At 40.6% G+C, this 25,935-nt stretch overlaps 1 protein-coding gene across 1 annotated transcript in view; it reads right to left on the reverse strand.

Moving 5' to 3' along the window:
* Nucleotides 1-25,935, reverse strand: part of LOC147677724 (perilipin-1-like) — a 562,211-nt gene that overhangs the window by 510,942 nt on the left and 25,334 nt on the right. Inside the window, exon 2 of the mRNA XM_086946494.1 lies at nt 23,458-23,656. Coding sequence (XP_086802620.1) covers nt 23,458-23,656 — 199 coding nt within the window. The remainder of the gene's footprint in view (nt 1-23,457; nt 23,657-25,935) is intronic.

The following is a 25,935-nucleotide window of genomic DNA, read 5'->3' on the forward strand; positions in this document are numbered from 1 at the left end:
CTCGCAATTTTAGAGATCAAAAGGCCGTTAAAGTGCATATAGAATATATAAGCGGCCAAAAAATGTCATAATACTCCAATGTCATTCAATTGAGAGTATAGTGAACCATAAAGTGCAAGTGCAGTACATAAGCAGCATGAAGGCCCTTATATTAAAAAGAGGAAAAAAGAAACAAAAAAGTAGAAAGGAGCAGCTCTATTTTAAATACAAGGCGATCCTGGTCAATAAAACATTTACACACCGACCGAAACTAGACAATTAAAATATATAAATAATTAAGATCTAGACTTAAATCCTTAAAATAATTCATTCAATTAATAAAAGGGTAATTCTACAAAGTATATTGGTTCTAGGCAAATCCACATATATTCAACAATTTATTTGTTTCAGTTTGGGCCATAGATTAAACTTATAAGCACATAGAATAGCACACTTTATAATAAAATCGTTGTCTTTATGCTTAAATATTTTCCACCAATTGGTTATTTCCATCAGAGTCCTGAATGCATTATATTTATTTAGAGTTTCAGACCCGCTTTAGCTCTTATGATACTTACATTGAACAAAAACCTATTAATGCTAAAAACTATTTTTTGGAAAGTATCTATTTTCAATATTCTTAATGCTTCAGTGCAAGTTCTGATATTTAAAATATGGCAAATTGGTTTAATCCATTTATTCCTTGGCTTGCCATATGCGCAGCAAAAGAATAGAATATGCAAATCATTCTCTTTTGAAGGACTTTTACAGAATTCGCACAATTCATTATTATTTTTGTTCCTATTTATTGCCCATTTTGATGTATTCACATTAATGTTTAGTACACCATATCTAAACTTAAGATATAGGCCATTAGCCAGTGGAGGGTAAATCTCATCCATAAATGTTTCAAAATTGGCTACTGCCTTGTGTAAAAAAAAACTTTGATGTCAGTGTACCATTACCCGCGCCTTGCAGCAATTTATTTTGGAAATAGGACCAAAATGTTGCTTTTAGCAGTTTTTTACTACACCCAGTTAGTTGTGTTGGTGCTTTCCAGAAGTGTTTTAGGCCTAGTTCCTCGATCCAGAAGGAAACATGTTTTATCCACGGAGTACCCCTAGCTTTGTCAATTTCTAGAATCTCTTTAAGACCCTCTTTATAGCTAGTCAATTCAGGGGTTGACCACAGTCGCACCCAAAATAATAGTGGACGTAGTACTGCTTGGTGATCCATACGTTTAACGTTTAGATCCATCAGGATGGGTATTAATGGTGTTCTTTCTGGCAACCCCAAAACCCTCCTGAAAAACTTGTTTTTTCAAGGTTCAAAGGCTTTTTTACAATGTGGTCCCCAGATTTCAGCACCGTATAATGAAGCTGCTTGTACTTTATATTTATAGACCTCAAGAGCAGGGGTCATAGTGTTATGTACGAATCTAGGACCCTAGTGTAATTTTCCCGATTCATGCCCATATATAGGTATAAATCACCTGATCCTTATATAGGCATAGAAATCATACCCTTATTTAGACTGAGCCTATGCAGCCCAAATACGGCATGGCTACTTCCACTAAGTTCTGAGAATCCACAAAGATTTCTTGGAAAAACCCGCCTTCAGCAGCTAGGGACTTCCCCTTGCCTGCATACTAATGTATCTAGGAAATCATGGAGTTTTCACAGAACTAAGTCTTTGATGACGGTATTAAGTCCAATCATACATCAAACTCGTCACCTTCAAGGTATAAATATGCCTACATTTGCCCAGACAAACACACAGTGGTTTGGAGCAGTTCGACTATCTACTTGCCCGACATGCCCTACAGCAGCAAGTGCCAAGGGAAGCCGACCCTCCAGCTGATGCACTGAGAGACGCTGTCTTTTCTCCTGCCGAGAAATCCAGTTCCAGTGTTTCCAGGCTACCCTTGCGGGTGCTGGGAAATCGAGTCCTGAGAGAGAGATACAAGACCTCCTTCATTCTAAAACCAAGATAAGGAGCTGATTAGACCCTTAGAGAATTCTTGTAATAGATTCTTGGCAAAGAATACTAAACTTAAAGCTACACCTCACTTACTTCTTCCCTCGTACTAGACTTAGGTTAGGTACACCGGGGTAGGCGTATTTTAGAAGCACCAGTTGAGTACTTTTAGTCATTATTTTATCACTGTATGTATTTTAGGTATTTTAGGTATTTTATGGCTTAGAAACCATATCATGCTTTTACAGTACTACTTTATAATACTTATCGTATTATATACCTTCTATTACGATTGTAGCAGTACATTTTTTCTGCTTGAGAAAGAAGACTGTTCAATAAATACTTTTTATTGAAAACGCCTGTCTCTCTATTTTCTCAGCACCTCCGGTGAAACGAAGCATGCACGATTGACTGAGTAAAATAGCTATCTATTGTTTCCGCGACTCTAGAGATTGATTTCTTATTCTTGGGAAACAAAGTTGTCATGTTTATGCGGTTTTCAGAAACTAATCCCTTCTTGTGAATTCGAGAAAGTTTCTAGTGACCTCTGAGCTAGCTGGCACTCACAATTAAGTTTAATATATTCAATAGAGACCTAGTCGACCTCAGTCCTACGTCTAAACTATAGTATATATTATTCCAATGCGCAGAGCCTATTGGAAATATAGGAACCACACTACCTGGCGTCCAACGTTTGGTAAGGCGATAATTTAACGCTAGATACTAGAGTAACTCAGTTGTGTTTTTCACACAGACCCCTTTTTTACCCGTAAATACTCCAATAGACACCTGGAGTGGGTAAAAGGATAATATCCGCCAAAACTGAGTAGGACGAAAAATCCTATGTATTAGTTTTTGGTTTTGTTCAACATTGAAGGATACAGTGTTCCAAAATATTGTGCACCTAATCTTTGTTTCCTTGAAACTTGTTCTGCAAACTCTTCAGTCAGTAAAATAATGATTACTGACGAAGAATTCGCTACAGCTGCAGCTCAAGCAGTTTTAGATGACAGAAACGTCCTACAGAATGAACCGGATGCGATAATAATCCCGGCAAATGTAAGAAAAACTATAACTTACAAACTAATAAATGATGGAGTATCATCGAGAGGTGGTAAAGTAATATTTGTTATAGAGGCACATGAATATCGGCAGACAGAAGTGTTCTATTCATGGATTCACTTTCCTCCAGCAGATGGAGGGACACACGAGTTCCACTACTACAAAGTAGAGGAACCTCCAACGGAATACGTTCCTTACGAGGACGTTGAAATTCCATTAACATACCAAGAGCATCAGGTCTGGTTTAAAGGCGCCCTACTACATGAAAATCACATAACCAGGCTCGGTCCACTAGGTAGACCAGGAGAGACATGGCCGGTACTAGCCAGCTATACACCACATCCTGACATTGAAAACATGACAGGTCCAGAACTGTTCATACAGCTAAAACAGTTAATTAAAATGAAAAGACTGCATTTTGGCGGTACTATTTTTGGAGGATCCGGACTTTCGCATTCTATTTACAGACGTGTCCACACTATTTTTGCCTTGAAAAAGTCTCAGAAAGAGACGAAACACGTGTCGGCGGTGTGAGCTGGGAAGTTTTAAATTTACATATATGGATTCTCAATAAAGAACTGAAAGAACACATTGTTTGGATCTCTGAATCCGGTGTTACTCGACAAAGAAATTTGTTTGGATTTGTGGATACAGTGGTTATGATAATCAATACTAAGGGATTATTTCTCTCCAAATGAGATATCTAAGATTACCTAGATTGTACTAAGTTGATACTACGTAAAGTGCTTTATTAGCCTGTTCCTTAACTTTTTATGTTAGGTACCTTGTGTGCCATTTAACACTCCTGGTGGTGGGTGTGTATCAGGCTGTAGAAGCACCTAGGGATGTTGACTCATATTTAAGTCTTGAACTACACGTATATTTTTGCAATTTGGAAAAGTGTTACTCTATGTGCGGACATTTCTCCTCTCTGGGGAGGACACTACCACCAATTTGTGTTGTTAATGCATTGAGGTCAGTCAGCATATGCACAATATGAATAATTAGCATGCTGTATAGCCTGCGGTCCCACAAAAACTAGGACAAGATTTATTTGGATGTGGCCCCAGCGCTCGGCTGACGCCAGAACTGTTATAAAGGATTTGCGAGTCTTTATCGGCACAAACGCAATCGGCACGCTACATTCTGACCAGGGTCCTGCGTTTAGCTCTTGAGCTTACAAAGAAGCCATAGCTAGCTTGAGCGTTGCATTGCGGTATTCTAGTCCCTTCCATCCTGAGGGTAATGCGGTAATGGAAAGAAAAACCCGTGACATAAAGCAATCCATAACAGCTAAGGTATGAGGTTCGGGTGATGGGTGGGCCAAACATCTAATAAGTGTCCAACGTAGTCTTAACAATCTGCAAAGAAATTCTCTGGGGGGAATCACTCCATATGAATTACTGTTTGGTACTAGAATGATAACCGAAGACCTCGATTGTCAAACTTCAGTGGTGGAACAAAAAACCTTTGATGTCAAAGATCATTTGGCTGTTTTACAGGACTTAAATGAAACAAGAAAAAGTCTGAGTAACACAATACAGAAGCCAACAACCACTGAAGAGAAACCACCTGTCCCAGCAAGACCTGTCTGGATTCCAAAGATTGGGGATCTAGTCAGGGAAAAGATCGCGGTGAAGAAGGAATTTGGGCCTTCTTACAGAAAGCAGTACCAGTCTTAGCTATCCACGGAACAAGATCAGTAGTACTACCGCCCCTTGCTGGTAAAAGGGAAAACAGAGTTGTGTCCATCGACCTGGTAAAACCACATCATGTGGCCGATAATAAGTAGTAGGCCTAGTGGACACCCAAGATGTAGTAGACGACCAAATCTTGCTACAATTCAAGAGGTCGAAACTGAAAGACTTATTACCTTTGATAAACCTGCAGTAAGAAAAGAAAGACTATGCTACAAAGCCATGGAACTTGTGCCTCTGGATACCCAAATAACAGTTCATCAAGAAACACCTGTCTACAACGAAGTAGCATCTGACTACACAAATATGAAAATGGAAGAAGCAGCTCCAAAGATTAATAGCAATCCTGATGCAATTCCAACAATTGACAGAACTGTCTCTGCCTATTTCATTAACTTTGATACATTTTCTGAGGATCCCAGTGAACCTGAAAATACGCCAGAAGAAAAAAGAACAGAACTCTTTCATCAACTTGAACAAACATATCTGGTTTCACCATGGATTGAAGTTTGGATTGTGTTAGGTGTACTTTTCCTCCTGCTCTGGCTCATTCTTGTTTTAAGCTTGGGAAAAATAATAGATGGAAAATACAGTACAATGGACACAGCAAGTAAGAAAATCAACTTGCTCATGAAGCCTCACAAATCATCTCATCTTGAAAGAAGAGACCTGTCCTCAGTAAACATCACAGCCGTTCCTATACCTGGTAGTATAGCATGGGATAGAACTGATTATGACATATGTGGCCCGGTGGAATTGCTGAAGATTCCATACGTCAAACTCGGCACCTTCAAGGTATAAATATGCCTACATTTGCCCAGACAAACACACAGTGGTTTGGAGCAGTTCGACTATCTACTTGCCCGACGCGCCCTGCAACAGCAAGTGCCGAAGGAAGCCGACCCTCCAGCTGACGCACTGAGAGACGCTGTCTTTTCTCCTGCCGAGATATCCAGCTCCAGTGTTTCCAGGCTACCCTTGCGGGTTGCTGGGAAATCGAGTCCTGAGAGAGAGATACAAGACCTCCTTCATTTTAAAACCGAGGTCCGGAGCTGATTAGACCCTTAGCAAATTCTTGGAATAGATTCTTTGCAAAGAATACTAAACTTAAAGCTACACCTCACTTACTTCTTCCCTCGTACTAGCCTTAGGTTAGGTACACCGGGGTAGGCGTATTTCAGAAGCATCAGTTGAGTACTTTTAGTCATTATTTTATCACTGTATGGATTTTATGTATTTTAGGGCTTAGAAACCATATCAAGCTTTTACAGTACTACTTTATAATACGTATAGTATTATATACCTTGTACTTTATAACCAGTATTACGATTGTAGCAGTACATTTCTTATGCTTGGGAAAGAAGACTGTTCAATAAATACTTTTTATTGAAAACGCCCGTCTCTCTATTTTCTTAGCACCTCTGGTGAAACGAAGCATGCACGATTGACTGAGTAAAATAGCTATTTATTGTTTCTGCGACTCTAGAAATTGGTTTCTTATTCTTGGGAAACAAAGTTGTTATGTTTATGCGGTTGTCAGAAACTAATCCCTTCTTGTGAATTCGAGAAAGTTTCTAGTGACCTCTGAGCTAGCTGGCACTCACAATTAAGTTTAATATATTCGATAGAGACCTAGTCGACCTCAGTCTTACTTCTAAACTATAGTATATATTATTCCAATGCGCAGAGCCTATTGGGAATATAGGAACTACACTACAATAGCTCTTGAGGTACTGCTCCCATGCATCTTTATTATTGGGTGCGAATTTTGAAGTTGGACAATTTAGTTTTTTTCCAACGGTTGTCTCCAAGATAACTTTGCATCCAACATTTATCCTAAATAGTTAAAACAGTGTACATACTCTAGTTTTTGGCCTCTAATAGATACATTTTGCTTAAAAGACTTATGTGGATTTATAGCCATATACTTTCTTTTGTTGGAATTTATTTCAAGGCCCTTTTTATTAAAGCATATATCAAAGCAATTCAATAAAGATTGTAGACCTTTAGGGGTTTGAGATATCAAGATGGTGTTGTCGGCAAATAAAAGGGCTGGCATCAGATCCCCACCCAACTTCGGAGAATCGTTTGTACAGCCCAATAGATAGCTAGGGATGTCGTTAACATAGAGGGAAAATAGGGTAGGTGCCAGCACGCACCCTTGACATACACCCCGTCTAACTGGTATTGCCTCTGTTAACTCACCCCTCGGACCCCATCTAACTTTAGCGAAGTTGTCCTCGTGTAATCTTATTATTTGCTTCAGTATCTCTGCGGGAACACCCTGTGATTTTAGAGACTCCCAGAGCAATTTCCGAGGCACAAGGTCAAAAGCTGCCTTAAGGTCTATAAAAGCTGTATAAAAATGGCCCTTCTTTATATTTCTATATTTCCAACATAGACATAAAAATCTAAATACCTTATCGATTGTGCTTGTTTTTAATCTAAATCCCGCCTGGAATTTTGAAATCACCTTATTTTCTTCGAGCCAATCATTTAATCTCATTAAAATATGTCTAGAGAATTTTTTTTGTAAAATATCAATTAAACTAATTGGTCGGTAATTTCCAGGATCATCACCATTGCCTTTTTTTTAAATAGTAACAATTTCCGCCCCTTTCCATGTTTCCGGGATTGGAGAACCACCCGCAATTGCATTGCAAAGGTAGTTAATGTAAGGGCCCCAGATGCTATCATCATGTTTTAATGAATCCCCCGGGATTTCATCAGGTCCTGGGGCTTTTCCTGGTTAAACTGCTCTAAGCGCTAGGAGTGTTTCTTCCATACTAAAATACAGGGTATTTATGTCAGGACTGGAGGCCACTACTATGGGGAAAGGTACGTCTGCTATGTGGTTTTCAGAATATAATTTCAAAAAGTGTTCCTCCCATGTCTTAGCTTCTAAAAAGAGGTCCTTGACTTCCCTATTTGTCTTACTGCCATTAGCAATTATTCTCCAAAACCCTTCTCGATCTTTAGATTTAGCCGCTTCAATTATATCTGTCCAGGTGTTGTCATCCCACTCTTTTTTTGCCTGTTTTAAGGTTTGCTTGTATTTAGTACTTTTTGCCCTTGTGTCTACTACATTATTCTTTTTTACTGCCAGTAAAAGATCGGCTTTGGACTCTCGGCACTCCTTGTTGTACCACAAGTTAGCCCCTGTTTTTGTTCCAGTCCCTACTATACTTTGTTCTCCTGGTAATTTACTTAATATTGGTACCAGGGCCTCCTACAACTGGCGATGTGCGGCTATTACCGGAAAATCCACTTCTGGGGCATCTAGATAGGGCTCCATGATATTAGAGAAAACACTATATATTTGTGTCATGGATTCTGCCTTGCCTAATATATTTGGCCACTTTAAAGCCCGGCGGTTGTTACTCACTATGCCTCTGTCAGGAGGGCTCATTATTTCTTCTTTATTCTGGAAATTACCAAAAAGGTCCGGTTTTATTAATAGATGCAAAGGTCGATGATCACTATCAGATCTTATATCTACTTTCATGCCAAATATGTTTGGCCATAGGTTAAAGGATGCTATTATATAATCAATGCAGCTCCTATAAGTACCTCTGCAAAAGGTAGGGATATTCGGTTTATCTGAAGGTAACCGGCCATTGCAGGCTCTAAGCCCATGTTCGGTCGTTAGTTCCATTTTCTGGGCTACTGCTATGGTATAGGACACTAGCGGGTTGCTCTGTAGGGCAGGGATATTGTGGGCACTGTCCTCATCGTCAAATAAATTACCGAACCCCACAGCCGGTTCGAATTTACGATTAAGGTCACCTCCAACAATTACCATTGCGTCCGCCTCTAGTGTATTCAAAAAGGTGTCCAGATGATTTATTGTTATTGACTCCATAGTATTTGGCCTCGGCCTGTTATATACATTAATTAGATATAATAGATTTTTCCCCTCTATTTTTATTTTTACAACAGCCAAGTCCTCAGATGGTGTAAGTATTACCATAGTTTTTTTTTTGGGTTATACTGATCCATATGGTGAGACCTCCCGAAGCCCTGCCTCTTGTGAAGGGATGGCTTTTACATTAAAGGTCTTATATCCTACCCTATGCGGGGAATCCAAGGCCCATGTCTCTTGTAAGAGTAAGATATCACTAGTTTCAGTATACTCCATCCATTCTTCATCTCTAAAATTCCTGTTTAATTCTGCTATGTTCCAGGATGTTAATCTTATCGCTTCCGCATGTGTACTTTCTAGATTTACTGTGTTGAGCTTGTCATCACTCATATTTGGATCAGGGGGAGCCATAACAGGCATTAACAATGTCTGCTCTTGCTCCTCCTCCCCAACATTTATACATGACCTATGTGGATTGCAATCTTCTCGTTTCCCTAGTTCCTCCTCATGATAGTCTATATTAGTGGTGGATATTTTCCCCCTATTTCTAGAAATTATATTTTTATCTAGATGAAGATTATACCAAGTATCCTCTATTAATTGTCATTCTACTTCATCTAGTGTGGACAGAATTTGGAATCTATTAGAGGATAGTATTGGGGCGTCAGCACAATCTAATAGCCCTAAGTTAGGTTTATAAAAGTACCCCAGTGGAAGTGCACTTATGCTCGTATTTTGAGTAAAAGTTTCCTCTCTAGTATTAAAAAGTGATCTGACTAACTGCGGCTGTCGGAAATTTACTATTATGCAGTCTCCATCTATGTTTTTAGAAGAGTCGCCAACCCATCCAACTCTTCGCACCATCAAAATTTCATTAATATTTCTTGGGTTAAATTTCTTATGTTTTGTGAGCCAGTCTGATGTTTTATTTCGTAGGGTCGTCCATAATTTATTTTGTCCTGTTTTTAACACTGGGACCCCTACCAAGATTAGAACATATGGGAATGCAGCAGGCAGTAGGCCTTTGGTATCAGGGCTTGGGGCCATAGAGCTATATTTTTGTTTTTTTGTTCCATCAGGTCCTACCCTCTTTATCAATCGATTTAAAATTCCATTATCATTCAAAGTGTCTACTCCCCTCATAGAAGCCTCCCTATTCTGCAATTGTTCTTGTGTGCCCATTTCCCTACTATCACTTCTTGTTATCGAGTTATGAGTAATGTTTTCTGTTGGCCTACTATTTCGTCCTTTAAAACTCAGGGAGCAAAGTTCATCCAGCTGCCTTAGATTTCCGCCAGTTTCAACTGTACAAGGAATGCTTTTTTTACTTCCTCTTTAATGTCATCTACAAGTATTATTAGCTGGTCTATCTTTCGCTCCATGCAGTCCAATCTATTGTCTATTAAGCCACTTATCTGGGTTAACATAATTTTTAGTGCTGTTTCAAGTATCCCACTAATTGCTCGTTTTAAACCCTCAGGGTTATCGTTTTCCATTTCACTAATTAATGTAACATCAGCTTCCGTCTGTGTACTGCATGTTTTTAGCATCTCCCCCTGTTGATCCTCAATTTGCTTATTTTTCAGCACATTGGACCTTAAGCCCCTTTTTTTCTTGAATCCACACCCCCCATAGCATGTTTTTGTCTCGCTCCGGGGACCTTACCCTTGGTCTTATCAGTTTGCTTTGAGGGCCGGGGTCCATTCCCTGTGTTTGAACTTATATTGTCAACTGATACTTGATTTTGGGGCGATGGAGTTAAATTTACTGGGGCAGATATTTCAGATCTATTCTGTATTGTTACCCTCAGTGATAGTGGGATAGTTGCTCCTCTCTGAAGTGGAAACAGTTTAGGATCTAGGGATAATCGCCTCTCAGTCAGTTGGATCTCATGGGACAGCAGAGACTCTGCTCTAATTAGGAAAGCATCCAAGGTATCTGCTGGGCCCTTGCGTTTATCCATCTTCCCAAGTTACTAACTAACTGTGGTGTTTGAAAGAAAGAGTTCTCCCAGTTACTTTGAGGTCCAGAGGGGGGAGAGACAAATCAGGCAAAAGATACAAAAACCTCAGTAGGGACCTATATTGCTTTTGACATTGAGTAAATCTAAAACATTTATAAGAAAGATGCCAAAGAGGAAACTACAAAATATTATCAAAACATATATATTTTATTGATCTTTTTTTCTGTTTTCTTAAATAAATATTTTTAGGAACATTTGTACAACTGTGCATATCATTTTGTTATCATTAAGGGATTCATCACTTTTACATACATTTTTTCTTTTGTAACATACAAAAACAATAAATGTGCCCTCTAATAACAATTGATCCTAGCATTCATACATACATACTCACATACCAGTCATACTATTTCTATTTTTTAAAAAAAAGCATACCTATCGACATAAACACAAGGTCTAAATCATACAAGACATAAAACTGACATTAATGGCAACTCTAAGGTGTGCTATATAAGATAGTGTGGGGATCTAGATGGTACAGTTCTACTAGTTAGGATGGAATTAACCAATTCGTATCCGAAACAATAGATGTTGGGCCGACGTACGTTTCGGTGAGTGTCACCTTCCTCAGGGCCATGGACAACATATAAAAAGATAGGACATAGGTAATACTAAAGAGGTCGAGGGCATAATACAATTTTCTGAAAATAGAAAAAACACTAGTAAATTTCATTGTTACTTTACATTTTTTAACATTGTAACTCATTGGCATCAGCTAAATACATGAATGCATTTCATTAGTGAGAAAGCTCATAGCTAGCAGTAGACCTTCAGATGGTTATGGTCTAAATAGGACAAATAGGCTCTAGTCGAGATAAACAGGCAGTGTAAAGAAAAAGAGTAGAGCAGAACAGAATAGTTCCCATTGAAATGGTACACCCTGTGTTCTAACAAGTTATTTTATAAAGTGCATGCAGTGCTAATGGGATAGTCTAAGGTGCTATTCTGTCATATTGACATAAAAGAAGTAGGTTTACCTATGATGTGAGTGATCTGAGCATAGGTTGTATGGTAGAGCAGATGCTGGCCGTTCTTTTTAAAGCATAGGCTAAAGAAAACATAGAGATTTCTGTAGTTATATAGTTACATAGGGGCTAGCGTTAAATTATTCCTATGCCGGTCGCGTTATATTACCTTAGTTCCAAGGATAAGTTCTCTTTAATTTTCTTAGTTGGGGATCCTTATAGTTGTGAACCTCTGTATGACTCTGTACAAATATAAGTGGATGGGCTGGTAAGTATATTGGTTGTATCCGCTTACTGAAAGACTGACTACGTGAGAAATGCGCAATACCTGATCATTTGTGCTTTTTGGTGTCTAAATCTTGAGTGGTATAGTTTGGCCAGCCTCTTTTTCTATAGTAGGATGACAAAGAATTGGATATAACAAAAAGTTGCCTCTTGGTTTTATGACATAGAGCGTTAGCCAGAGATTACATACCCTCAACTAGGTGATGACATAGCATTTGAATAAGGTGCCATTATAATTATGTTGGTAAATACCAGCCCTGATTGTTTTATACAAAATAATAAAGGGCTAAGGGATATACTCCTCACTGGCTCTATTGTGCTGTGGTTAGGTTTATTAATTGTTACACCACTGATAATATGGTTTAAGGTACAGCTACAGTGGGTTTAAGCGAGAGGGCAGCATAATTGGGTTTCTCGTCTTACCTGATTTAAAAAGGCTGGCGCCACAACCAGGGATTCCGGGGACTCAGCCTAGTATAGAGCGTTATTCGGGCATTTGTGGAGAGTTTGGATATAGCCTAAAGATAAAGATTATAGTTTTGAAATAAGGCGAGTGGCTGAACGTGGCTGCACATAGCTAGAACTAAATGTCAAGTCATTAACAACGGAGTTGGATTATCGCTCTTTTTGTAGTGCGGTTTTAAGTTGAGGCTGCATCAAGATTACTTTTGCTTAATGCGATCATAGTGGCAGGAGTATAAGCTAACGCGAGCATAATTGGGTATCTCGTCTTACCTGATTTAAAAAGGCTGGCGCCACGACCAGGGATTCCGGGGACTCAGCCTAGTATAGGGCGTTATTCGGGCATTTGTGGAGAGTTTGGATATAGCCTAAAAATAAAGATTATAGTTTTAAAATAAGGCGAGTGGCTGAACGTGGCTGCACATAGCTAGAACTAAATGTCAAGTCATTAACAAAGGAGTTGGATTATCGCGCTTTTTGTAGTGCGGTTTTAAGTTGAGGCTGCATCAAAATTACTTTTGCTTAATGCGATCTTAGTGGCAGGAGTATAAGCTAACGCGAGCGAAGCGTGGTTTCGATGTTCTCTTACCTTTTTGCGCAAATAGCTGTTGTCGCGACCGGGGGTTCTTGGGAAAAATCCCTGTGTGGGGGGTTAGCGGGCATGGAGGCCAGTTTTAAATGCAAGCTCCAGATTACATACAGGTGGGAGGTCACAGCTATAAAGGTAGGACTCATTCTATGCGTGCATTCAAACGACGCTTGACATAGATGACAGACTAGGACTGACAAGCCCAAAATGTGGCTGCCATATTGGAGTGGGTTTTACTGGCATAATTTCAGTAAAGGACGGAAAATGGGGTACTTTAAAGGAGTGTTATTTACAAAAAGTTGCAGGTATGTTTTTGATGAGCTTTATTTGAGAGACACAGGTTTTGTGGAAGTTTGCAGTATGGTATATCCAATAAGTAGTATTACACATAACCCCTGGGATACAGGGTGTGTTCTTTCTGTGGCAGCTTAGGCAATATGAAAAAGGTCAATAATATCCTCACAGTGTCACTATCCAGGAAATTTCTTCGTTGTGTCCAAAGCGGACTGTGTCCAAAAAATGAATCCAAAAAGTCTCTCGTTTTTTGCGGAAAATTGATGAGTCCTTTCCTGGTGGTGTATGGACATGTTCCAGAATCTGCCATCGCAGGTCTTTTTCATTGTGGCAGTATTGGATGCAGTGTGGTACCATGGGGGCATTTGTTTTCTTCGTTCTGATTGCAGACTTATGTTCAGAGAATCTAGTACGGAATTCTCTAGATGTCTCACCTATATACCCTATGTCACACGGACATTTAATAAGATATATGGCGTTTGTAGTTCTGCAGTTGGTCATTTCTTTTAAAATTCCATGTTTTTGGCCATAAGTCCATTTCTCACCTGGAATTACCTGGTCACATGCATGGCAGTTGCCACATTTGTGGTTGCCCTTTGGTAGTGGGTTTCCATCTATGGTTTGCTGTTTGTTTCTTTCTTTATTTTTCCACCTGCTGTGTACCAGCTTATCTCGGAGGTTTTGGTTTCTCCTGAAAGCTAGGATCGGTTTACTTAATTTGCCTTCCTGGTCATTGGTATTCAAAATTTTCCAGTTACTGTGGATCACCTTCCTTATCTTGTTATTCATGGTGGAATGGTTTAAGACACACACGAGTTTTTGTTCCTGGGATTTTGGAGTTGGGTTTAATAATACATCCCTGTCATAATATTTCGCTCTTTTCATAGAGTTTCGTATGAGGCGTTTAGGATATCCTCTTGCCAGTAATCGTTCTGTTAGTTGGTTGGCATGTGTCATGAAATCTTTCATAGACGTGCAGTTTCTTTTAATTCGTAAGAATTCCCCGAAGGGAATAGAGTCCTTTTGGCAGTTGGGATGGTAGCTGCCATGTTCCAGGATGGTATTCTTGGCTGTCGGTTTCCGATATAGGTCGACTGTCAGTTCTCCTTCAGTGTGTCGTATCCATATATCTAGGAATTCCACCATGTCTGGGGAAAAGTTATGAGTGAATTTCAAGTTTTTGTCTGCCAGATTGAGCCATTCAATGAATTCTTTTAAAAGGTCTTCTGTTCCCGACCAGATGAAAAAGACATCGTCTATAAATCTGTGCCATCTGGTGATGTTTTCAAAGAAAGGCGCGATTTCATTAAAGATATTCGTGAGCTCAAATTCGCCCATATATATGTTGGCTATGCTGGGGGCACAAGAGGCCCCCATGCTTACTCCTTTAACTTGATGGTATACGTCGTCTCTGAATTCAAAAAAGTTGTTTTGTAGGACCAGTCTTAGACATTCCAAAATGAAGGTGTCGGGTCTAGATCCAGGTGTTCTTGCTAGGAGTGCCGCAACAGATTCCATTGCCTTGGTCTGGGGGATATTTGTGTATAGAGATTCTATATCACAAGTGACAAGCAACTGGGTAGCATTATTGAATGGTGAATGTTCAAGGACTTTGATCATGTGCCCGGTATCTTTGATGTAGGAGGCATACGTGGTGGTGAGGGGACACAGGAAAGAGTCTAAATATTTTGAGAGAGGTTCTGTGCTTGAGTTTATGGAAGCTACTATTGGTCTCAGGGGTGGGTCCATTGTGTTCTTATGTGTTTTTGGAACACCATAAATTGCAGGGACCACTGGGTTGGTGTTGATGAGGTAGTCCATTTCTTTTTGGCAGATATGCCCTTCAATGAAAGCTTTGGTTACTACTTCTTTTATTTCTTCCACCAGGATGGTAAGAGATCGCCTGTTTGCTCTTCTATAGTGCTCCTCCACTCCTAACATCTGATTGATCTTATCTGCATAGTGGTTTGTATTCATGATCACAATTCCTCCTGCTTTGTCGCATGGTTTTATTGTGATGTCTTGGTTATTTTGTAGCGTTTTCAGAGCTTGTCTTTCTTCTTTTTCCAGATTGGTGTGAGGCATTGGAATGTACTTCAAAACTCTTTCTAGTTCGTTAAGAACACTTTTTTCAAAAATAGCCACTTCTGGTCCGAGCATGTCCAGGGTGGGGGTAAATGTGGAAGGAGGTTTGCAGCCTGATAGGTTTTCCTCTTCTTCTCTTGTTTCCATATTATCAAAATATTTTTTTAGTCTGTTCTTTCTAAAAAATGAAAAAATGTCTTGATGAATTTGAAATCTGTTAGCTCCAGTACTGGGAACATATGATAGACCTTTACTTAATATTTTCACTTCTTCTGATGACAGATTGTGGGAAGAGAGATTGAATATTGGTATGGAGGTGTTATTTCCATTTTTTATTGTTTCCAATATTGTTGTCGTCTCGTTTGAACATATGGCTGAGGATGTGGAGGGTTCGGTTGTTGGTATTGATTCTGTTGTTGGTAGTGATTTTGATTCCCTGTCGGATAGCGAGGTCTTCCTCGTCCCCTGACCCTCGATAAAAAAGGTTGGCGTGGGCCTCGATTTGGTCTTCCTGAGAAGTGGCCTCTTTGGTTGTGATTGGGGAAGCCATAGTCATAATCTTCTTCTGTCATCATTCCTTCTTGTTCTGAATCCGAAGAGTTGGTGTTAGAGAAGGTTTGAAATCTTACTCTTTTGTTGAATCTAGAGTTGTGATAAGTCTGATCATATGGTCTACTCCCTTCAGATGAATCTTCTTGGTGCTGGGTGTAGAAATCCTGTCTTAAGTAAAGATACATTTTTTCTTGTGCAAACCAGCGGACATCTTTTCTCAGTTTGTCCATTTTCTTTTTGGTGAGATATGTGTCAAATTCTTCTATTTCTTCACCTATTTCCTGAAGTGTTTTCTTTGCATCCTCTAGCGATGGATTTGCTTTTAATTTCTCTTCTAGCTCGAGGATTTCCTTCTGTAATGCTACTAGCATATCTTTCACTGTATTGATAATAAGGAGCATCCAATCGCGTGAGCAGCGATTTGCGATGAGGGACCAACGCTCTAAAAAACTACGAACTTCCACAAAAAGGGCCGGCATATTTCTGACTCTAAGCCCTATTGGAATCGCCCCTGCTTTTAAGTATTCCCCCATAAAGAAGGCATGTGATTCCATTCGTTTAGCTTTCTTTTTTAAATTTACTAGTTTCAACCAGTCTGTGTTGGTACTAGGTGTGCTAGTGGCATTGGTCCTATTTCCACCTGTAATTTGATCCATCATGGTGAGGAAGTCTTCATCGGAGAAACCGAATGTTTTTAAATTATCCATGATTGTTCTAAGGATGGGAGAGTGTAGTGACACAGGATTAATAAGAACAAAAACTGAAATACAATACTAAAGGTGCATAATAGAAGAGAGTAATGTGGAGGTGAGGGGTTTTCTCGACAAGACAATACGTGCTATGAGCAGTAAGAAACTACAAAAAGACACTCTACAGTGAAAACTGTTGAGAAATGTTAGAAAGAAAGAGTTCTCCCAGTTACTTTGAGGTCCAGAGGGGGGAGAGACAAATCAGGCAAAAGATACAAAAACCTCAGTAGGGACCTATATTGCTTTTGACATTGAGTAAATCTAAAACATTTATAAGAAAGATGCCAAAGAGGAAACTACAAAATATTATGAAAACATATATATTTTATTGATCTTTTTTTCTGTTTTCTTAAATAAATATTTTTAGGAACATTTGTACAACTGTGCATATCATTTTGTTATCATTAAGGGATTCATCACTTTTACATACATTTTTTCTTTTGTAACATACAAAAACAATAAGTGTGCCCTCTAATAACAATTGATCCTAGCATTCATACATACATACTCACATACCAGTCATACTATTTCTCACGTAGTCAGTCTTTCAGTAAGCGGATAAAACCAATATACTTACCAGCCCATCCACTTATATTTGTACAGAGTCATACAGAGGTTCACAACTATAAGGATCCCCAACTAAGAAAATTAAAGAGAACTTATCCTTGGAACTAAGGTAATATAATGCGACCGGCATAGGAATAATTTAACGCTAGCCCCTATGTAACTATATAACTACAGAAATCTCTATGTTTTCTTTAGCCTATGCTTTAAAAAGAACGGCCAGCATCTGCTCTACCATACAACCTATGCTCAGATCACTCACATCATAGGTAAACCTACTTCTTTTATGTCAATATGACAGAATAGCACCTTAGACTATCCCATTAGCACTGCATGCACTTTATAAAATAACTTGTTAGAACACAGGGTGTACCATTTCAATGGGAACTATTCTGTTCTGCTCTACTCTTTTTCTTTACACTGCCTGTTTATCTCGACTAGAGCCTATTTGTCCTATTTAGACCATAACCATCTGAAGGTCTACTGCTAGCTATGAGCTTTCTCACTAATGAAATGCATTCATGTATTTAGCTGATGCCAATGAGTTACAATGTAAAAAAATGTAAAGTAACAATAAAATTTACTAGTGTTTTTTCTATTTTCAGAAAATTGTATTATGCCCTCGACCTCTTTAGTATTACCTATGTCCTATCTTTTTATATGTTGTCCATGGCCCTGAGGAAGGTGACACTCACCGAAACGTACGTCGGCCCAACATCTATTGTTTCGGATACGAATTGGTTAATTCCATCCAAACTAGTAGAACTGTACCATCTAGATCCCCACACTATCTTATATAGCACACCTTAGAGTTGCCATTAATGTCAGTTTTGTGTCTTGTATGATTTAGACCTTGTGTTTATGTTGATAGGTATGCTTTTTTTTTTTTAAATAGAAATAGTATGACTGGTATGTGAGTATGTATGTATGAATGCTAGGATCAATTGTTATTAGAGGGCACACTTATTGTTTTTGTATGTTACAAAAGAAAATATTTATGTAAAAGTGATGAATCCCTTAATGATAACAAAATGATATGCACAGTTGTACAAATGTTCCTAAAAATATTTATTTAAGAAAACAGAAAAAAAGATCAATAAAATATATATGTTTTGATAATATTTTGTAGTTTCCTCTTTGGCATCTTTCTTATAAATGTTTTAGATTTACTCAATGTCAAAAGCAATATAGGTCCCTACTGAGGTTTTTGTATTTTTTGTATCTTTTGACTAACTAACTGTGGTGCCACAGATCTTGAGGGTACAACCCGCGCCACTAGTGAGTAGTTAACCTGGCCAACCAGGTACGTAGTGTTATAACGTAGGCCCTACCTATTAAATAATGCCTGCCTAAGATTCTGGTAACACCCAGACTAAATCTTTTCACAACCAGTATCTAAGTACACGGGTAGCTGAAAAATAGACAATATAAGGCGATTTAGAGGGGAGGTCCACAGGTCAGTAATCCTCAAGTGTTAATGTCTTATACGGCCCAGATCAATGTCATTAGAGGTGTCGACCCCAACGGTGCGTTATGGTACAACTCAGCTCAGCAAGTCAAACATGTCTTACCCATTCGCACTTTGATGGCTGGGTTACTGGCAAGCAGCAGCTATGGCGGTATTGGCGACAATGTAAACCCCCAGGCACCCGTGCCTGGCGCCAAACAGCCAGTCAGCAACAAAGCCCCAAGGATGCAAATGAGGCAAAAGCCCAGTGATCCCAAATATTAAAAATAAAAAGCCAAAAGTTCTGGCCCAGCCCAGCCTCCTCTGGGCGAGGACGGGCCCACTCTTGGCCCGGGCGGGCCCGCGCATGTCCCGCGCCGTGGAAGCCCCTGTCAGGCCTTATACTCCCGATATCCCGCTGTCAGGTGAAGCTACTCCTCCTCCTCCCGTGAGGTCCGCGTTGGGGAGGAGAGGAGGTGAAGGTGCGGCAGTGGAAAAGGGTCACAGGAGCTGCAGATGCAATTTATCCCGCGTCGTGGAGTCCCGAAAAATGGCAGCAACAAGTCAGCAGCAGGCAAGTGAAAAGGGCGTCAGTTATATTATCAGACCTCTACCGCTGTGGCATAACATTTTTGCTGAATATGCAACCCCACCACTGCAGGAAAACGTACAGCAAAAAATGCCCTGATTAGTGGACTTCCATGTCATAAAAGCAGGATTGCAGTTAGCTTTGTTTCACAGAAACAAATCCCAGAAGTAAATGTTTGCTTTTGAAAAACAAAAAAGAAATGTCCTTGACGTCCTGGGAGTTTATATCAAACAACAGAAGAGCGTCGTGAGAGACAAAAATTTATTCTCAAGCACAGTAACAAGAGAAGGAAGGGTTAGCCTAATTGTCTCACATTGGCGATCATTAGGGATTTTTTAGGAAGCCCTCACTCACCACCCTGGGTGGTGACATGCTTCATCATCGGGCCCACCAGGAGAAACCGAATGCCTCCCTGGTGTGCTACAACGCCAGGATACTGCAGAGGTGGTTTTTTTGTGGCAATAGTGTGAAAAAAATGTGAATTAAAAATATCTGAAAAGCTGTACCATACTAAATTTTATTCACTGGTCAGCCAAACATGATTAAAAATATATAGATATATATGTGTCGGGAAATCTGCCAAATAATGTTTTGGGAATTTCCACTTAGAGTCGGGTCGACATGTTTCTGCCTGTGTGAATTTACTGGGCTTCCTTCAGGACCGTTAGTGGTGTACCTCGGTGGTGTGGGCGCGCTAAGGCCCACCCTTACCAGAGGGCGTGAAAGTTAAAATCAGGTGTAAAAATAGTAAAGTGCAGAAAAACGAACAAACAAACAAGTAGTGGGTTTTACCTCCGTTTGAGAAACCTGTTTGGTCTAAAATGAAAAAGACATACATACACAAAAGACAGCAAAACATAGTTAGTGCTAGCTGTTTGTAGAGTATTCTGCAAAAGTGATTTCTGTTTCAAGGTGCTCAAGGCTAGTCAATATGCGTGACTGTGGTGCCATAACACGATCGGTTAGTGCAGGAGACGCTGTACTGGAGGCCAGACAGTCGTATGAGCATGCACTATGGCAGAAAGAAATGGCCATACGATAGGGCAGCTGAATAAACATCACTCGTGGTCAGCGATCAATGTGCCCGAATGCGGGGCAATTAGTGATGTAATTATAACTAACTCTAAACATGGCTAGTTAAGTAAAGGGAGGATTTCTCACTTGTGGGTTAGGGGGAGGGGAAGGGGGGTAAAGGGGGAGAAAAAAGGGGAGAAAGGAAGGGGGAGGGGGGGCAAGAGGGAGGGAAGAAAACCCTGTCGGGGGAAAGGAACCACTGTCTATGATGTTACTAACGCTTGAGCACCGATGACCATGGTATTTGGTCGTTCAGACCATTCAGATGGGTCCCCAATCTATACACCCATCGTTGTTCTTTTTCAAAAAGTACATTTGTAGTGTTTCTTGCAGTGGTGATTTGTTCAATGACGGTCCATTGGAGGTCATTGGGGGTGTGATGCTGTTGGAGGAAGTGTTCGCTCCTCTTGGTGGTTGACTTATGGCATCTAATGTTGCTGCAGTGTTTGCAGATGCGCTGTTTTACTTTCTGGGTTGTCATTCCATCATACATTTTCTGACAGGGACAAGTGATGAGGTAGATCACGTTGGTTGAATTACAATTTGTGTGCGTCCTTTGTAACCATGTTTTGCCTGGTTCCAGAAAGAGTTGTTTAGTATGTGTCGTTAAGTGGCATACGCTGCAATTTGAACATGGGTAATGCCCGGTGATTGGGGGTAGGCCCCATGTGCTAGTTATGGATCTCTGGTTGGGAGGATTTAACGTCTCAATTTTCGGTCGTGTATGTACCAGGGAATCTTTTAGGCTCAAACCTTTCTTAAATGAAATGATTGGTTTTTCCCAGGTCCTTTTGTTGCTCGTGATAACTTTACAATGTTTGTTCACTGACTTTTTCATTGCATCTGATATGCAACTATATGTGGTAACACATGTCAGTGGTATGTCTGTGGGTTCCTTTACAGTATTTTCCAGAAGAGCCTCCCTTGGTTGATTTCTGGCACGTTTGTTTCCTTTGCCAAGAATCTTGGCAGGATAACCTCTTAATTTCAATTTTTCAGTGAGGTCAGTTGCTTGGGTTTTGTAGTCCCTAATGTTGCTACAATTCCTACGTATCCTAAGATACTGGCCGTAGGGTAGATTCACCCTGAGAGGCCTTGGATGAAAACTCGAGAATTCAAGCAAATTGTTTTTAGCTGTGGGTTTATAATGTGTTTTCGTTGTTAGTGCTGTACCGCTCACAGTGATGACTACGTCCAAGAACACCACTGCTTCCTTGCTGGAGCAATGGGTGAATTTGAGGTTAGGATCCAAGGTGTTTATCCAGTGCAAGAATTGCTCTAAATTGGTTTCATCATTCTTCCAGATGAGGAAGATATCGTCAATATATCTCCTCCATAGTCCTATGGAGGAGGAGTAGGGGTTGCTGGTCGGTAGGATATGCTTGGTCTCAAAGTCATGGACATCCAGTCCCGCTACGCTTGGAGCAAATGTGCTGCCCATAGACGTGCCGGTACTCTGGAGGAATAGCTTCCCTTGATATTCACAATAGTTCTCTTTTAAGGCCATAGTCGCACATTGTAAGATTAATTCTTTGGGTGTTTTGTAATCCCATACAATTGAATCTAGAGCTAGACCCAGGACTCTGAGGGTATCGTCCTGCGGAATACTTGTATAAAGACGTTCAATATCAAGTGTGACTAAGATAATCGAGTCTTCCTCAAAAGTGACTTGTTCTAGTAGTTGTAGAAGATTTTTGGTATCTTTGAGATATGTTGAAGTGTTCTGTACAAGTGGTTTAAGGTAATGATCACAGAACGTAGAAAGGGGTTCGAGGAGAGAACCGATGCCCAACACTATTGGTCGGACCGGAGGTGGATTTACATTTTTGTGCGTCTTAGGCAGGGTATAAAAATATGGGATAGTATTACCGCCTGCCGTAAGGAAGGCAGCCTCGTGTTTGGAAATCTATTCGTTCTCTTCGGCATCCTTTACCAAGTTATGGATGCGTACCTTCAAATCAGATGTTGGGTCAACAGTGAGGGGAATGTAATTAGTCCTATTATCCAGAAGTTTACGACACGCTTTGTCATAATCTAGCGTGTTTTGGATCACTATGCCACCTCCCTTGTCTACCGGCTTAATGGTGATTTCTTTATCTTTTTTCAGATTCTCAAGGGATTGGTATTCTAAGGCAGAGAAATTCTTGAAGGGTGTGGGTGTTTGCAGAGATTCCATATCAATAAAAACAGCCTGTTCAAAGGCTGTTATCTCCGCTGGGATTGTGTGTGATGGTGGGACAAACGTTGATTTCAATCTCAAGTTGGTGTCAAAAGTAGGGGCTTCTGTTGTCAAGTCCGTTATAGTTTTAAAGAAAGCTTTGAGTTTCAGTTTTCTAAAGAATTCGGATAACTCACAATGGAGTTTAAATTTATCCTGTCTGGCAGTGGGGACGAAGCCAAGCCTTTTCTCTAGAACCTATGTTTCTATAGGGCTGAGTATCTTGTTAGAGAGGTTAGTTATTAGACTCCCTGAGCACTTGTGCCCGGTGTCGATGTTTTGCTCCGGGTGTAATTGCCCACTGGGTCCTCCGTTTGCCAAGTGACTTGGGTGTTTGGGGTGTTTGGGGTGTTCCCTCGTCTCCTTCCTCTCCCCCTTCCGCCCCTATCTAAAAAAGGCATCTGGTGTTGGTGTTGGGGAAAGTGGGGCTGCATGTAAGGGTTCCAACCCATCATTGGGAATGGCGGTTGTTTTTGGAAGAACAGTGGAGGTGGGCCATTGCCTGTTACCGTGCTTGAGAATACATTTTTGTCTCTCACAACGCTCTTCTCTTGTTTGATATATACTGACCAGGGGGACTAAGAGTGTCCTTTTTCCATCCCTCTCTCTCAAATTGTTGTTATTGTCCTGGGAGTTTATACACAGTGCATCAGGGACTTGTCTGCATTTTTCTTCTTGCAAACTCTGTGGTGTATACGATAATTGCAAATATGAAATATATGTGCCGGAAGACTTGCCCTAAATAGGGCAGGGCTTTTGGCACCATTTACCGGTGGCACTGTGACGGATGGGTGACAATCTAAAGGTTAAGAATGCTGAAGCTAGCTGAGGCTTCACTCTCAGAAAGAATGTTGTTCCTCCACCTCTTAATGAGGCATGGGACCCATGGGATTGGTGCACAGGATGTCCACCAATGTTTTGAAAATACCCGCAACTGTCAATCCGTAAATTATCCATTTATTGTTTTCAGTAATACACATTTACCTTGAGGTTCCATTCTTTGTAGCACTGGAGCTGCACCCATCACTGCTAATCCTGCCACAGTTTTTGCACTTCCCTCTGCCACACCACCAAGGAAATTCAGGACTGGGTGGATATTCTTCACATCGGTGTAGGCGTAGAACAGAATCTGATAGGCTGACTGGAAGAGTGGGATGCTAGCCACACGATGAAGGGCACTTTCCTAGAGGGAGAAATATGCAGTAATTTCAGTTACATAGCACTAAAGTTCTATAATCTCTTCTAATTAAATATATCTTTCTCTCAGCTAGTGTAGTGAGTTTCCTGCAAGTGATTACACTAATATGGTGTAAATGTAGAAACTGTGATTGAGAGCAACAGCACAGAAAGCTTCCTCACATTGTCCTTCAACTAAACCGGCCTTACATATGGTGACTATATCCCTCAAAATCATTATTCACACTGTTTTCTGTCTTGGAATTTTGTTTAATATCCTATTGCAATGTGGGCGTTATCATCTTGGCTTGCTTCCACTAAACTAATTAGACTAACACACCTGAAATTAATTATTTATAGGTGAAAAGATAGTGGTCGTAATGACTTATGTTAAACTAGTCCTTATAGCCTTAGATGGCCTGGTCTTCAATGAAACTCCATGCTCAATTAGCCCCTGGTCTCCCAGTTCTAAATTTCAATATGGGTGTCAAGTAAAGCCAGTCTCTTTTTTTTTATTTTCAATAAAGTGATAAACAACTTAGGTGGAAGTAACCTGAGACCCTTTGGCTAGAAAATAAATTGATAAACTGGAAAAGACAATAATATATTGTCACTTAGACCATATTCAAATTGAATGAATGAATGAATGAATTATGAATTTGTAAAGCGCAACTAAACCCATAGGCATCAAGGCGCTAAAAGATGGTACAACTGTTTGAAGAGAGGTGGGCAGATCACAGATAGGCTTCTCGGAAGAGCCAGGTCTTAAGTGCTTTGCGGAAGAGGGCATGAGAAGCAAGACCCTTGAGGTCGTCAGGCAGCGTGTTTCACAGTATGGGTGCGAGGGAACGGAAGGCCCTTCCACCCCATCTGGCCTTGAAGACTCGGGGGACGATCAGCAGATTTTTGTTGGCAGAACGAAGAGCCCTGCCGGGGACATAATGGGATACAAGGGAACGAATTGGCAGAGCTACAGGTAAAACAGTCTCTTACCTTGCACCTAACTCCTGACACCAAATTCCCTTAGCATCTGCTTTCACATGTTTGTATTGAAAATGGATTGGAGTGACATGTCACATACACCAAAAAGTACATTAATCTGCAAATTATTTATTTGGTTATAACACTTTTAACACTTATCTTCCTGATAAATGATAGTACATATGATAGGGGTCACTAGTAACTGAGATACTTCTCAAATTATTGAATAACATGCACACTTCATTCCTACTGATTGTATTAGCAAGGAAAAATAAAGTGCAGTGATATTGACAAAACAAATGATCAATCATTTCGTGTTGAAGGGATTAAGAAAAATCTGATCGAAACATATCAACAAAAGACTTCAACTCAATCTGTCCCCACTCAGGACTGCAGTGGTTGCAATAAATGTATGATGTTCTTAACAGAGAAATACATTTTTCAGCCAAACTAATGTGGGTAAGGATTGACATGACGCGCTGAACTTGATTTTCCAAGAGCCGTGAGGGGAAGCGCAAGGGCGCCGCTAATCCTTCCGAGAGCCGAGAGGGGAACGGACATTGTTTGGACTACTGTTCCCAGCAGCCCCAGGTCAGCTGGTGAGGGGTTGACGCTCTCACTGCGCCAGCGGGGGATAAGAAGGCAGCAGGACCACCGCAGCGCGGGACGCGAAGCCCGGGCCAAGGGCGGGCCCATCTGTGCCCATCAGGGGCCAGAAGAGGCAGGGCCACCCCTCTGACATCGGACACCTTGCAGTGCTATAAAACTACCAGCTGGTCGTGAGTAAAAACTGAGGGGAATATAATGGGTTGGCACCTGTGTAATCGGGTTTTTGTAGCCAGAAACTGTGGAGAAGAAGAAAGTATGAATAAACACAAGATCCCAGCACGTTTGGGAGGAGGTGGAATCACAGGGATGCTCGATGCATTTATTTTAAGAGCAGAGTCACTGGTTTCGCATCAAATCCAGTTGACTGAAAAAAGGTTATCCCTGGAGCTGGCTCATTCACAGAGGCGCTCCTCGCTCGGGCCCCTTGCCTTGCTGAAATCCCCGGCTGTGAGCACGTCAAGTCAGTCTGAGGTAGTGGACGGGGCAGATGGGAGTGCCAAGGAACTGATGCAGTGCCCGGCAACATTCACGCAGGAGATGCGCTATGACCTGGGTGGGATCCCTGCAACGCGCGATCAAGGGAGTGTGGTTATATGTGATCAAGATGGTCAAAACGATATAAACATATGCAAGGAGGGTAGACGGGGGATCATTGCTGGGCAGTCAGAGATAGAAGAGAGGGGTAGTGAGCATGAT

This window comes from Lissotriton vulgaris, chromosome 12 (assembly GCF_964263255.1).
Source record: "Lissotriton vulgaris chromosome 12, aLisVul1.2, whole genome shotgun sequence".
Classification (NCBI taxonomy): Eukaryota; Metazoa; Chordata; class Amphibia; order Caudata; family Salamandridae; genus Lissotriton; species Lissotriton vulgaris.